General features: G+C 45.7%; 1 protein-coding gene across 6 annotated transcripts in view; it reads right to left on the reverse strand.

Annotated features, from left to right (window-relative positions):
* SLC12A6 (solute carrier family 12 member 6) overlaps positions 1–9,386 on the reverse strand; it is a 46,729-nt gene extending 37,343 nt beyond the window's left edge. For 2 of the 6 annotated variants that reach the window (XM_082195749.1, XM_082195745.1), the window contains exons 1-2: positions 9,190–9,386; positions 7,181–8,363 (exon numbers count right to left, since the gene is read on the reverse strand). In XM_082195749.1, coding sequence (XP_082051875.1) covers positions 7,181–7,427 — 247 coding nt within the window. In that variant the 5' untranslated portion in view covers positions 7,428–8,363; positions 9,190–9,386. Of the gene's footprint in view, positions 1–7,180; positions 8,364–9,023; positions 9,128–9,189 lie in introns of those variants that run through there. The other 4 variants (XM_082195750.1, XM_082195748.1, XM_082195747.1 and 1 more) reach the window with 3 other exon arrangements.
* Between the last annotated feature and the right edge of the window lie 5,899 nt (positions 9,387–15,285).

The following is a 15,285-nucleotide window of genomic DNA, read 5'->3' on the forward strand; positions in this document are numbered from 1 at the left end:
TTATTCAAAACATGGTGGGAAAAGACAAAAGCCATAAAATATTCAAAGACAGATTTAAGTCTAACATTAAGAACAATTTCTTAACTATACCTGGATCCAAACACATGATACGCATATGCCAAAAAAGGTGAGGCGTTGTTCTTACTACTAGAGAGGCAACCCTTAACTGAGCAGGTTCAAGTATAAAGAAAAGTAACCCTCCAAATTACACGTGTTTTCCCACCCACGCAATCCTCCCAGGAGCATCATCACTTCTTTGCATCATCACTTTCTTTCTTAGTTAGGCATCTTCAGCTGAGTGTGAGCTTTGTCCCTGCATACTCATCTTCTAGCTTCAAGAACAAGGATTTTGTAGGTCCTTCTTCCTTAGGTATATAGGACATCCACATACAGTCTATTGGACTTGTTTCAATTCCATAATTTTGCAGCTAATTCTTTTGTGAAAATCTAGATGACATCTAATGATAGACAATGTATGGGAAAGTGAAATTATGCTGCAACTTGCATACATTTACTCAACAGCACCATATTCATATTTCACAAAAGGCATCCTTTCATCTAAGAAGTGTAAGATAGGTAAGAGAGAGAATAAAACAAACATAAACTTCTAAGGACATATTCTCCAAGTTACTACAGGCTGATGGGCTAACCTTTCATGTGCTTTGAATACTTCTTTATCCACAGCTCACAGGGATGTGGCATTCCCCTCACAAGAGGCAGCACCAAAGGGGCATGTGAACTCTCTGATCTAATGGTAGGGATTGGGGGCTAAAGTGCACATCTAAGAAACAACAGCTTTCTCCACTCTGGGGTTCTGCTGAGCATATGAAATGAAACAGGCGTAGGCAGCAGCAGCCAAAGAGCTTCTTGTTACAGGATCAAAGTGGGGGAAAAAACAAAAATGGGGGAGGAAAGCAGATTGTTATCTGGCATAAACAAAGAACAGAAGAAGTACGGACACCAGATGCTATTGTCTGGGAAATCTGTGTGGACATGATTAGGTCATAGACAAAATGGCATTTAACATGTGAGCTAGGCAAATAAGCAGAATTCCAGCTTTCAGATTTAATAAAGAAAGTTAGCACTTATCTGTTTGCACCTATCTGCCATGGAGACATATTATTGGAAATGGCACTCTCCATTCTTTCCCAAGATGTCCACTAAGATAAAATTAGTACTGCCTCTTTAGAAGCACAACAGGGTCCTCGGGGTATTCCAGTATGACTTCCCTGAACACAAGCCATCTTGTGCAGAGAAAATGGGGAGTATTATGGACCGGAATACAAAAAAATAGTGAGCAATGGTAGACTAAGGTGTTTGCTCATGACAGAAAAATGCCCATAGAAATATCCAGTGCCGTACCTAAGTGCAAATTAAGAACAAAGCAACCTTTACATACAAATTTAGAAACCTGCATCTGGAAACCTGGGGGTCTTTGTGTCCTGAAAACCAAGCTTTGCAACGTCTGTGTGTGCATGTGCACACCTTCCCTACTTGAGTACATATGCTTATATAAGTTATTATATGTTATCCAAATTCTGCATATGTAAATAAGTCCCAAGAGTATATTTGGGGTGTGTGTGTGTGTGTGTGTGTGTGTGTGTGTGTGGAGCTGACAAATGTAAATTAAGATGTACTGGGGCAGGGGCAGCGGGGGGGGGGGGAGAGCAATACTCAACCAAGACTAAAGAATTTGTTTTCCCACCTACATAGAATATGGCTTTCTTTTACACACATCCTTGACTTGAGGAGCCATCACACTCATTGCCAACCTCTACAAATCACAAATATTCTCACAACAAGGACACAGCAGCAGAGAGCAGTTTCCCATTTGAAAACGACAGCCAGTATCTCTGAGGAGATAAACCAGCCTAGGCGGCAGGGACATGAAGTCCCTGAAGCACTGGCTGGCTGGCTATACAACTTATCTAGTCTGATACATGTGCATGTGGAGTTTGGGGGAGAGAAGGCTTTCTGGCTTCATTTACAACTTCAGAAGGGTTGAGTCTCCAATGATAGGGCATTTAACCAGAAGAGAAAAATGACAAAACAGCAGACACTCTGTCCATTAGGGAAAAAATCCAAAGAGCAAAACATGTTTTTTGCAGGATGACCTACATTTACAGCGTGGGTCTGCATATAATGTCAACATGATCTGAAAGGAAGAGGGGGTAGGAGTATAAATGACTGCTGTAAACTGAAGCCTAGGAAATCAAGTGTTTGGGTGGGGGAGGAAATAGTGATTGGCTGATGTAGTACCAGCAAATGATTCCTTAAACCTGAAGGGTTAGACTTTCTGAGACATTGACAATATGCAGGGGAGAAAATGTGCACATTAATGTTCAGCTAAGATAGAAGCAAAAGCTGGTCCACCAACTTTCACTTGTTAACATGCCTCAAAACTGTTTACAGCCCTAACCTAAATGGATTTACCTGTGGAAAAAAAATCCCAAAGATATTGCAATTATTGCAGGGCTGCAATAAACTGGAAAAGGTGCCCTCAGCGTTCTAACTGCAATAGAAGGTGAGGTACACGTTTTCTAATAAATAAACAAAACCTTAAATGCTACCTTGTCCAATGCTTCAAATATAGGTCAGGACCATTTACAGGTCATGTCAATGCCCCTGCAACCTGTGGCACAATGTTTTAACTTAATAAAGAATAAGAACGAGCAAAAGAGTATAAGAGCATCAGGTAACTGAAATGAGCAAGTAATGGGATTTAAATTCATTTAATTGTCCTTAAAACACAGGGACGCGGGTGGCGCTGTGGGTAAAAGCCTCAGCGCCTAGGGCTTGCCGATCGAAAGGTCGGCGGTTCGAATCCCCGCGGCAGGGTGCGCTCCCGCTGCTCGGTCCCAGCGCCTGCCAACCTAGCAGTTCGAAAGCACCCCCGGGTGCAAGTAGATAAATAGGTACCGCTTACCAGCGGGAAGGTAAACGGCGTTCCGTGTGCTGCGCTGGCTCGCCAGATGCAGCTTTGTCACGCTGGCCACGTGACCCGGAAGTGTCTCCGGACAGCGCTGGCCCCCGGCCTATAGATGTGAGATGGGCGCACAAACCCCAGAGTCTGTCAAGACTGGCCCGTTCGGGCAGGGGTACCTTTACCTTTAAAACACACATGCAGAAGCTGTGAGCCACCAAGCCGAACACAGCCCACCAGTTATGCATTGAGGGGGGTCATTAATCTCCTGTTTCTACTGCTAGGATTTCAAAAAGTGGGGAAGGAGATACTGAGCATATGGCAGGCCACAATACACACCTAGTGAGCTGCATCCAGCTTGTTGGGTCACAAGCTGTGCAGGCAGAGCTTAGAGTCACAGCCTAAAACACCATCAGCTATGGAAGACCTACTAAAGCATGCACATGAACCTGTATACATGCACGTAGGTCCACAAACTAAGCTTCCAGACTTACAGTAATGCCCTAAAACCGAAGGAGAGGTGAAGCCCACATACTATTTTGATATTATAATGTAAGCAAACCCTTAGATTTAATGGGAATGAGTCCAATTGTTTTCTGAGGTTATTTTAGATCAATTGCTTTTTTGCAGGTAAGTTGTAAAAAAGCAAACTAGAAAACAAAGAATGATGCATAGAGATGAGGTATGGTATGGTGGCAGAAAAGGAGCGAAATTGGCAGGCATATACAAAGAACAAATTACAGGTTGCATTAATTACAAGGGTTGCCCTGAAGTGCAAGTTTTTTCTTTCACAAGCGTGGTGGAGCCATCAATCAGCCTAGGATAATGGTTCCCAATTACCTGAGGACCCCATTTTTCAAAACTCAAGCCATGGGCACCCTACTTTTGACAGTGTTGTTATCTCTATGGTAGCAATGGACCCCTTGTTGGGTTATGTGGAGCACTGGCCTAGGACCAACTGGAGAGGCCTTAACCCACAGTGGTGGGCAAAGGGTAAAAGTAATTTATCTTCCCACATCAGGGCCCCAATCTGCTTGCATCTCCAATGGCTATTTGTGAAAGAAAAACCCTGCATTTAAGGCAAACTACATGACTAATGCAATGTATAATTTAGCCCTAACTGCTAAGAAACAGAAACTACAACCTGAAAGCAGTGATGCTCCCCATGGGGGAATATCAGTTCCAATAATAGGGAAGGGTGTGACTAACCAAGTCAGGATGCTACTGTGGAGCCCAAAGTAAAAGTCCCATTGTTGAGACACTAATTCCCATATTTCCCTTCCCCTCAGACACACATGATAAGATTAGGAACTGAAGGGATTCCAAGCCACATGACAGACTAGAATCCTCCTGAGTCTAAAAGTCATCAGCTCAAGTAGAGCCAATCTCACACCTATCTACAATGATTCTGGTAAAATATACTGTAGTTCATGAAATCTTTTGTTGTTGTTTAGTTGTTTAGTCGTGTCCGACTCTTCGTAACCCCATGGACCAGAGCACGGCAGGCACTCCTGCCCTCCAATGCCTCCCGCAGTTTGGTCAAACTCATGTTGGTAGCTTCGAGAACACTATCCAACCATCTTGTACTGTTACAGTAAATCTGTTGTCTTTAAGGGGCCATAATAACACCCTTCATTGTTTTATATCTCTGTCTGTCCACTTTGTGTTAAAGGCACAAGAGCACAATCAGTAAAACAAAAAAAGGTGGCCACTGGCAAGGCAATAGCACCAAAGACGCCACCAGATATTAAATATTCTTTAGTATTGACTCCTGTGAGTTAATTTTATAACCATTGATCTTATTACCATGTGTCAGCAGAGTCACAGATTCCCTTGGTTTTTGCCTACAGAAGCCAGATGCAAGGTAGAGTGCGGGCTTTTTGCATATAAGACATGTACTGCATTCATTTCTGTAGAAAAGAAGGAAACAGCACAGAGGGTATTTGAATGGGAATTTGTTTTTGTTCTTTGAATAACAAGTACGTCTATGGAAGAAGTGTGACTATGGTGTGGAAGGATAGCTATGGGAAATAGTTCTCCCTAAGAAAGTAATCCTACACACAATAAGCTGGTGTAAAGTTAAGGCAGGATAAATTATGTGTTAATTACTGTTTGATTACATCACCCTTGTGTCAGCTTAATTTATGCTGGGTAGCCAGGTCATGTAACTGAGCTGAACAGGTTTATGTTCCAGTCTAAGTGCCCCCTTACCCCCTAGTCCTACCCCAGAATGCCTCGTTTTTTTTTAAGGCTTATGCTGGCTTAAGATCCACTGGGCCTGGCTCGGCTGAGCTGGGCTCTGGCTGTGCTGGGATGGGAGATATACCAGTGTACCTTTGGCTGAGCCAAGGATGGGGAGCAATGTCAGCATAGCCCAGCTGTCCTGGGAACCTCCTGCTTCAACTAGAGATCCCCTGGATCCTAAATCTGCTCATTCCAGTAGATCTTGATATGATTGCTGCCTTAATCAAGAAAATAGGTGCAATAAACTAGGGCATTTAGCTGGGTAGCTAAATATGGATAAATAGAGAGGAATCAAATTTACAGAAGTTTTCCTACCAAACTGCCCCGAGGTCATTCTTGCTAATCACAGCTGAGCAAGCAAATTGATATTTACAAGTCTCCCTCCACCTATGGTACATTTTACTGTATGTATATCATTTTCAAAAACTTTCCCATCCCAATTTACATCAACTGCAAACAACTTTATTATTTCACAATCTAGTGAAGCATTTCTTCATTCTCATCTTCAGTTTTTTGGGGGGTGGGGCCAGGATCATGCTACTGTCTCACAACCAACACAATCCAGAATAAGGTAGGGAGGGGTGTGTGTGTGGTGTGTGTAAATGAATAGAGTGTCCTATCAATGCCCTTTTATGTGCATGTATCTCAAAACTTTTAAAAAAAAAAAAGTGTCTCTGAAATATCTATCACAAGATTAGTAAATCTTACAGATCAGAATCTGGCTGAATCTACAAAGACTGTTGATAGTTTAATGTTGCTATTCAGTAGAACAGTGTTTCCCAACCTTTTTTGGGCAAAGGCACACTTGTTTGATGAAAAAAATCTCGAGGCATACCACCATTACAGCCCCGTGACGTCAGCGCGCAGCGTCACGCCGGGAGGGACGCACGAAAGTGTAAGTTTCAATTTTTTCCCCTCACCCTTGCCGGGGAACCTCCAAGCTTTGGGGGGGGGGGAGGAGGCAGCAAAGCGAGGCAGGAAGGAGAGCGCGGCTTGGCTGGGTGAGCTTTGGCAGGGGCAGGGAATGAGAGCCGCGAGGCGGGCGCTGCGGACGGAGGCGCTGCCCGCCGAGCTCGCAGGCAGCCAGGCAGGCAGACTGCGAGAGCCCCGCGCTGGGCGGCCTCTCCTTGCCGCCGCCGCCCTGCCTCTCGCTGCCCGACTCGCCCGCCTCCCTCCAGGCAACATCTCGCGGCACACCAGGCAACATCTCGCGGCACACTAGTGTGCCGCGGAACAGTGGTTGGGAAACACTGCAGTAGAAGATGTGACTAAGTCAGTGGTGATAGAGCAAAGACCAGTCTGACCTCAGACATATTGTGTCGTTTTAAAATGCATGAGACAAGGAAATCAACAAGATTAGGGGAACTGAAATTCTCCAGAGTCATTTCCCATGAGTCTTGCTCAGCAATTCCTGGCACACAAAAACAACAACAACAAAACTGAAGAACAGATCATCTGAAAAGCTGGACAAATCAGAAGCACAGATACCCTCAGAAAGAAACTATGGCCTGGGGGGAGGAAATTACTTTGCATGTTCCCCATTTTAGAAAATAGGAAGCCAAGAGCTGTTCCCAGCAAGAGGGATGAGGAAATTTTGGTCGTGAACTATTCTGTCTGCAATACAGCCAAGCCCTTGACATAAAAGAAGGGGCCACATCAAGGTTATCTATTTTGGAAAGGTGAATCAAAAAAATCCACTCATGTCTGAAAACACCATCTGCTAGAAAACAGTTGATTCAAAACACATGCATGAATTGTCAGACCAACAGGAGATCCCCCTCCACCTTCAGTCCCACCTTGCATAACCCAAATCACAGAAGACAGCCTTTTATATCTGCAGCACAGCCAAGATTTGAGCAGTCCTTTCTGGAACTCCTAAGCTGTAAATTCTATTTAAGCTTTGTGCACCTCCATCAAGTCCCCAAGGTGGTATTAGGTAGCATTCTCCATTAACAAGGTTGCCTCTACCATTCAGATGTCCCTCTCCCACCCAATACGCCACAGACAACCTACCTTCAGCCGCATCTGTGCGGGGATTGGTAGTCTTGTCAGTGGCCGGCTCAGCTGCTTCAGTGGCCAGTGAACTGGTTGCTCTAGAGAAGTCACTGGCACCCTCGCTCCGGGTTGTTTCAGGGACACTTTCTCTGGAGCTGAAGCGGACGCGGGAGCTGGAGCGGGAGCTGAGGTCTGGGCTGGTATCTGACAGGCCTGGGATATCATCTATTTTAGTGGGAGTGACCATGAACCGGACAGAAGCCATCTTGACAGCAGGAATGGAAGGGGGGAAATAATTACTTGCTTGGTGACTTTAATCAAGAGTTGCCTGGAGTGCTAAGCAGGAAGAGGAAGGAGACCACTCAAAAGAGCATACACCAACAGGGTTACCAAGTGCTCTCTCAAGAGAAAGATTCATGTCTCGCATTTATTTACAAACGGTCAGACACAACTTTGCATCTAGATATCAATGATTATCAGATGTATTTTCCACAAGCAGAGCTGAAGACTTAGTGAAGATGCTACCTAAGATTTTGTCAAGACAACAATTTTCATGAGTGATTAGTCTGAAGATTCCCATTTATCAAGCAAGTAAGGCAGTTTCCTGTTCAGAGGGAGCCTATGGATCTAAAGGAAAGGTGACTGTAATCTTTGTCTACCAAAGGGTTGCACTGCAAACTCCTGGCATTAATGTGAGTTGTAACAGACTGTCTCACAGATCCCGGATAAGTTTTGTTTATGAGGCAAATATCTTTTGGCACAGCAAAATGCATAGAGGTAATTTCTTCCCGCCTGGGAAAATCTCAGTGCAAAGATCTGCAAAGCACACAAAAAGGCTAGAGGGTTCCTTGTGAAAGTTCAATAATAATCCACTTGTTTTCCAGTGTGACATGCAAGGAAAGAGGGTTTTCTTCATTGCTAATATCCCTTAGAATTCCGGCTTGGAAACAATTATTCAAGAACCTTCATATCTCAGTCCAAGGAGAAGAAATGTCCCAGTGCAAGAACTTTGAAAACAAAAACAAACAGAAAGTGCTGTTATGATGTTGTCCCTTGTAAAAACAACGCACAATTACTTCACAGGCTTCTGGTGGCTTTACAAAGGTCCTGGTATGAGAAGATAACCCCTGGATGGGGCCTAGTACAAGGGTTTGCAGCTCCCCAACAGCGTGAAAAAGAACGTTATGTTTCTTAGGTGGTCCTGGAGAAACAGATTGGATATAGATGTAAGTCTAGTGTCTTACACAAAATTGAAACTGCAGGGATGAGTCATTTCCACACAGGGGCCCCGTGGTGTGTATTGCGCCAATCCCCCAAAGTTCCCACACTTGGGCACACACATAAGGGCATATCCCATAAGGGCTCGGGGGCAGGTTCAAGACAGCGAGAGCAAGACTGTTCCCGGAGAGCCAAGTTTGGAAGCATGGATGCGCCACCCATTGTAACTCCAGACGCAAGAGGAAATGTCAATTTGGCAGGGCCCTCAAGAGCGCAAAGGGGTGTGCGTCTCCTGAGGGGGGAGGGAAGGGGGGTGCTCTGCGAACCAACCGAAGAGGCAAGCGCATCAGAGAAGGCACCCAAGGACCGCAAGCAGGAGGGCAGTGCGAGGCTGAGCAATGCCAAGGGCAGAGAGGCAAACGGTGCGAGTGGCAGCATGCAAAGACCTCTCCAGGTGCGCAGGGCCAAGGGTAGGTGGGGCGAGGAAGCTCTCCCTCACCCTAGCAAGCAAGCCCGCCCCACATAAATTATTAGCCCCCCACCCCCAAAAAAGCAGAAGTGTGAGCCACTGTGAGAAGGTACAATAACTCTTGGGAAAAGATGGGGAGGGAAAGGAGGTGCAGAAGAGGTGTGCGCTCCACACCTGCCCCGGTCACTGTGCAGAAATTGGGGAGGGGGTGATGTTTAAACTGCGCGTGCGCAGCCCTGTCTCTTTCGCCGCCACCGCCACCACTAGCCCCTGGGTCGATGGGAGCCCCCCCCCCCCGAGAAAGTAAGAAGCGGCAGTTAAGTGACCGTTACTTGTTTACCTCAGGCGCGCGCTCCGCTGCTGCTGCTGCTGCTCTCGGAACGTTCCGAAGGGTCCCTCGCGTCGCGCGCGCGCGTGCGCTGCCGCCTCGGCCGCCGCTGTTATGATCGCCGCTGCGGTGGCGCCGGCGGCAGCTTGCAGGCAGCTCTAGCTCCTGCCCGCGCGCGCAGCTCCAGCGCCGCTATCTCAGATGCCGGCTCGGAGGAGGAGGAGGCTGGCAGCGGGCGGGCGGGCGGGGGCGGGGAGGTGGGGTTGGCGAAGCGCGTAACTCTCCTCGCTTGTCCTCATCCTCCCCCGTGCCCCTCCTCCTCGTCCGTGCAGTGGATTTTCCGCGCGTGCGCAGGAGCGAGCAGCGGCTGCTGTTGCTGGGCTTTCATCTTCTCAGAAGAACCGGGGGCGGGAGGGAGGCGGGGAGAGAAATAATAAAAAATTATGATAAAAAAATAAATAATTTTTTTGTATGGCTGGCCCTGTGCAGTGTGGCTTCAGGGCAAGACTGCGCCTTTATACACACACACACAAAAAAAACCCCAACACTATATATATATATATATACAGTGGTACCTCGGGTTACAGACGCTTCAGGTTACAGACTCCACTAACCCAGAAATAGTACCTCGGGTTAAGAACTTTGCTTCAGGATGAGAGCAGACATTGTGCAGCAGAGGCACGGTGGCAGCAGGAGGCCCCATTAGCTAAAGTGCTTCAGGTTAAGAACAGTTTCAGGTTAAGAACGGACCTCCAGAACGAATTAAGTTCTTAACCTGAGGTACCACTGTATCTCCACATGTGAAATATAAGGCTTGTGGCACCTTTAGAGGCAAGTGGCGTATTTTATTTGCGCCATAAGCTTTCATGGACTGCTGCAGTTGTGTGAATTTGAGGAAGTGGGCAGCACACCACAAAAGCTTTATGCTGTAAAATATTCCTTTTTGCTGTCTGTTGTTAAGATGCCGCAAGGCACTTTCCAGTTTTCATTTAATTAATATTTATTGCACCTTCTTTTTCCTCTCCCAAGGATCTCCAGGCGGTGTACCTGGTTCTTCCCTCCCACCTCATGTAATCCCAAACAACCCTGTGAGGATAGATTGCTACTGCAAATACAGTTGATGGTTGGCTTGTTTTTTGCTTAGTACAGCTACCCATGCTGGAAAATGTAAAATATGAGCGCCAGTACCCATAAAACTGATAATCTGCATTCTCCTATTGCCTTGTCAGAAGTTCAACCATATCCAGTTGTTGACCTGTATAGGATTTCCTTGCTATATTGAAAGTATAAGTGGGGAGAGGGAGGGCAATATTTCATAGGAGGGATATGAGAAGCTGGCAGGGGAGAAAATTAAGCATGGCCACCAACCTGGATGGCTTTAAAAGTGGTTTAGCCATCAAGGTTAGCTAGCAGTTAGGGATATGTTCTGCTTTCATTGCCAGAGGCAGTTTCCCTCTGAATGTCACTTGATAGGAAATTAAGAAGAAGAAGTAGAAGGGTGTGGCGTGCTTTTATGTGCTCCACCGACACACACACGTGGGGACCAGGAATCCCTGCCTGAAATGGTATTAGATATCAAAGTAAAAAGTTCTTCTGAACACAGAATGACCACAACTTGTATAAAAAAATGTATCTGGAATAGACACAGAGCAGGGCTTTTATGTCAGTGATGCAGCTCAAGCCCTGAAACCTCTTAAATAACAAACTGACTATTTGAGTTATTTTTAATGCCCATTTATACTACCTTTTCTCCAAAGCCACTTCTGGGCCTGCCCCAGGAGGTGGGGTTGCGGGCATCACGCCCTTCCCCACGTGAGCGGGGGCTGGTCTCAGCCCCCGCGAGAGCAGGGGAATCCCGTCCGGCCGCGCCTCCCGGCCAGCCAATCGGCTGGCTGGAGGGGGCGCGGCTTGCCCTATTTAGGGCCGGAGCGGAGGGGGCTCGCCCTCTCTTCTCCGGCTAGCCCCACGTTTTCCCACCCTCCCTCCCTTTAGTTGGGCTTTAGGCAGGTCTGACTTTGCTATGGGCTTCGGCCTGTCGCCGCAAGGGGCATGGTAGGAATTTTTCCCAATTGGCAATTTCCAGCCTCTTGGTTTTTCGCCTACCTCGTAGCAACTCGTTACAACTCTTCGGCATTGGCGGTAGGCATTGGTAAGAAGGGGTTAAGAGGATGTGTGTGGGGGAGGAACGCCATCACCTCCCCCCAGTGAACGAAGGGTGGTCCGTTAAAGGACTCCGGGGGGCGTGGCCCTGTCCGAAGCCTATGGAGGTGTGGGCCAAAGGCACGCCCCAGAGCGGTGACCCGGGGGAGCTCCTAGTCGACGTGCCTCGGCGGGAGACTCCCCCGATCAGTGTTAACCCTTCACCGTGTCTCCAGCAAATGGGCTGGAGCCGGATAGTCGTTAGGACCAATGCCTAAGCCAATGCCTCTCATTCCTGAATTCAATAAAGTTGTGGCCTAATTCGCCCAATTAACCTTAATTATGGTGTCTCGTGTGTTTATTCATCTTGGTGGGGGGGCGGGAATCGCCACGCAAGGAGCACAAAGCAGCACAGTTCTCCCCTCCATTTTATCCTCACAACTACTCTGTGAGCTGGGTTAGGCTGAGAGTGGTCCAAACTTACATTGTGGGCATTAAGACTGGCTGGGGATTTGAGCTTGGGTCCTGCCCAGTGGAGTCCTATGCTCCCCGAACCACTGTACCACATTGGCTCGGAGTATAACCCTAACTGGGTGTTAGGGGAAACATGGAGAGGGATTCTGCGTTTTGGACATGGTCACATGAGCCTAAGGAATATTCCTGACAACGGTGGTTCCCACCCTGCAGCAAAGTCAGTCATGTGCATTCTGCTTCTTGCACATCCCAAGCTCGCGCTATGCATGCTTGAGGTCACAAAATTATTTCCATTTACACACCCTTGCCAGCAAAATGGCTGAATCAGCCTGAACAGCACAAGAGAACTGCGAGGCTGGGGGCTGATCTGGAAATTGTTAACTCGATATGCACAGCCTCCATTCAGCCCTTCTGCTTTTTGAGAACAAACAACAGAAGGCTTTCCATTTACAGCTTTTTGATTGGTTTCCCCTACTTCTGCTGTGGTTTCAGTGGCAGGATGTGAGCGAGCAAGAGGCATTTAAAAGAGCTGCCCTTGGGCTCTGACCAGCTGTAAACATCTAGGCTTTGAGACGGGAAATGGAGTGAGGTAACACAATGGCAGAGCATAAAATTTATAATGAGGGAGAAATCTTAATATTCCCCCTCTGAATTCCTGCTTACATGTTTGCTAACTAGGAGCAGAAAATGTGTCTCAGCAGGAACATGTGGCTAACAGTCTCCCCAAAGCACAGGGCCTAAGCCTAGGTGGTTTTCTTCCTGAGGCTTTGTAGCAAATGGTGTTCCCAATGTTAAAATGCATAATAAGACAAGTGAAGTTATTTTGGCACCTGGCACAGAAAATCCCACAAGTACCCCTTCCCTTCCCGCAAAAAATGCAGTAATAATAAACAATTTTCTGCCCTTTCATGACACCCCAAATTGGCAGCTGCCAAGAGTTGCCCTACCAAAGCACCGTTGGTGTTCAACATTTGGCAGCTTCTATAGGTCACTGAATGATGTCACATTACAATTTAAGGTACATTGGGATTAAAAAAAAGGCACTACTCCATTTTTCTTAGGACAAAACCACAAAACCCTGACCAAAAGGGCTAGCATGGCTGAAAGGACGGTGATGAGAAAGGGACACTGTGTATTTGTATGTAAACCAGGAGTGGCTAATCTGTGCCCATACAGAGGATGGTAGACTGCAACTCCAGTCATTCCTGACTATTGGCTATGCTGGCTGGAGGTGAAGAAAAATGAGCCTAACATTTGGAGGACCACAAATTCCCCCAAGCTATGTCCAAGACACATAGCAAGTAACGAGGGAGAGGAGCTCATCAAAATTACTCATAGAATATTTTTTCCAGCATCCCACTCTTAGGCAATATTACTTATTATTAAATTAACATCCCACCCTTCCTTCCAAAAGGAGCCCAGGGCAGCAAACATATCAGTGCAATGAAAACATCTAAAAATCATAGAGTTGGAAGGGATGCAATGCAGGAAACCTGACCCAGGCTATATGGGTTGAACCACCAACCCATATAGCTGCATACTGGGAGAAGTCTACAGACTGCCACCAAGCTTATGCTGACAATAAAATATCCTTCTGCAAGAGTTAGTTGATATTATTTTTTAACTGTATGGTTTTATGTAAAGGATTGTCGTAAACTACCCTGATCTTTTAAATGAACAGTATATGTAAATGTTTTTATAAATCAATCTACTTAAAAGGCTTCTTCAAAGAGGAACCATAGAATCAAGAGAGTTGGAAGGGACCACGAGGATAATCTAGTCCAACTCCCTACAATGCAGGAATCTTTCACGCATCATGAGTCTCGAACCTACAATCCTGAGATTAATAAGTCTCATGCTCTACCAATTGAGTTATCCCTCAGGTAGTCTTCAGTAATGCCAAATCGACAATAAGATGGTGCCAGTTTAATATTTAACAGGAGGTAATTCCAAGGAGTAGGTTCCTCCACTAAAGGCCCTATTCCTACATCATATTGAACGAACCCCTGGATGCTATTTGCAGGAAGCTGTCTCCTGCAGAGTGCAGCAATCAGTTGGGTATATAAGGTATAAGAATATTGTAGAGAAAAATAAGGTACCTTTTTTCATATGTGGTGGTCCTGTAAGATTGCGAAAGTCTTATGGGAAACATCCATAATGAATTGGGGGGGGGGGTGTCGAATGCTGAAAATAATCTGTTAAAAAACCAGCAGCGTTTCTTCTTAGTATACTTGGAGAAGAGGTGCCAAAAGACCAGAAAAAAATCTATTTTTGTATGCAACCACGGTTGCCCAATGATATATGCCCAAAATTGGAAAGAGGAACTGGCCCCCGAAAGAGATGATTGGCAATTAAAATGGATGGAATATGCAAAGATGGCGAAACTTGCCGGAAGATTAAGAGATCTAGTAATACTTTTTGTAACAAAATGGGGGGGGGGATTTATTGAATATATGAAAACAAATTGTAAACAACTAAAAACATTAGCCCGATTAATATAAACACAAGCAGTAAGAAATTTAAAGGAATTATAAAAGATAAATTTGTAAAAAGGTTATTTAGATATACAGTAAGAAAATGACAGAAAAATAAAAATCTGCATAAGGGGAGGAAGGGAAGTTCAGAAAATTTTATTTGTGTAGATTTATATTCATTGTTGAATGTTGTAAAATCAGAAAATAAAATAGGGTTTTTTTCCCAAGCAATCAATGAGAGTAAATGCAAAAAAGGGAAAAATGATTAAGATTATTATTTTAAACACCCTGGTCTGAAGCTGTCTGGGCTTTGGATACCAGCACCATGAATTTAGCCTGGTTGCTAATAAGCAGCCAATTCTTGTTTAATTTACATCATTAGACTTCAACTGGTGAATAAACACCCACTACTGTATCGTTGCCAGACTGAAGATTGGTTACAGCAGCAGCCATAGAAATAGGTGGTAAAAAAATAAGAAATGGGTCCCAAAATGCATGATTGGATTAAAGGTGAGCGTGGGTCTGGAAAAGTTGAATCCTGCTGTCTTAGGAACTAACCCAGTCATCACAATCACTATAGGCAGGCGGTTCTGAGACCTCCTGATTAAAATGATGCCATCTGAGACATGCTTGACCAGATGCTCTGACCCTAACAATTCCCTTTCTGCAAATGTTCCTTTCCTAAGACTTTTTTGTTCAGCAAGAATTCCTATCCTCCGATTAGAAGGCGGTGTCTAATGGTACACAGGGAGCTAGGAGACTGAATCTCCTTGCTGGATCCCCCACTGTGACTGATAAATGAAACACAATAGCTTACAGCCAGCCTGTAACCCAATGTTGCCTAGCAGCTATGTAAGTGACCTGCCAGGTGATTCATAACCTATTTGCAATCCCAGGCAGACAGCAAACTGGGCTTAGGCCCTTGACAGACATAGGTTGTAGAGAGCTATTAGGCCCAGTTACGTTGCCAGCCATGCAAACCACTCAGTAAAGAGGCTGGTATTGTCAATCTGTAGGAATT

This window comes from Podarcis vaucheri (genome assembly GCF_965113315.1).
Source record: "Podarcis vaucheri genome assembly, chromosome: 13".
NCBI lineage: Eukaryota > Metazoa > Chordata > Lepidosauria > Squamata > Lacertidae > Podarcis > Podarcis vaucheri.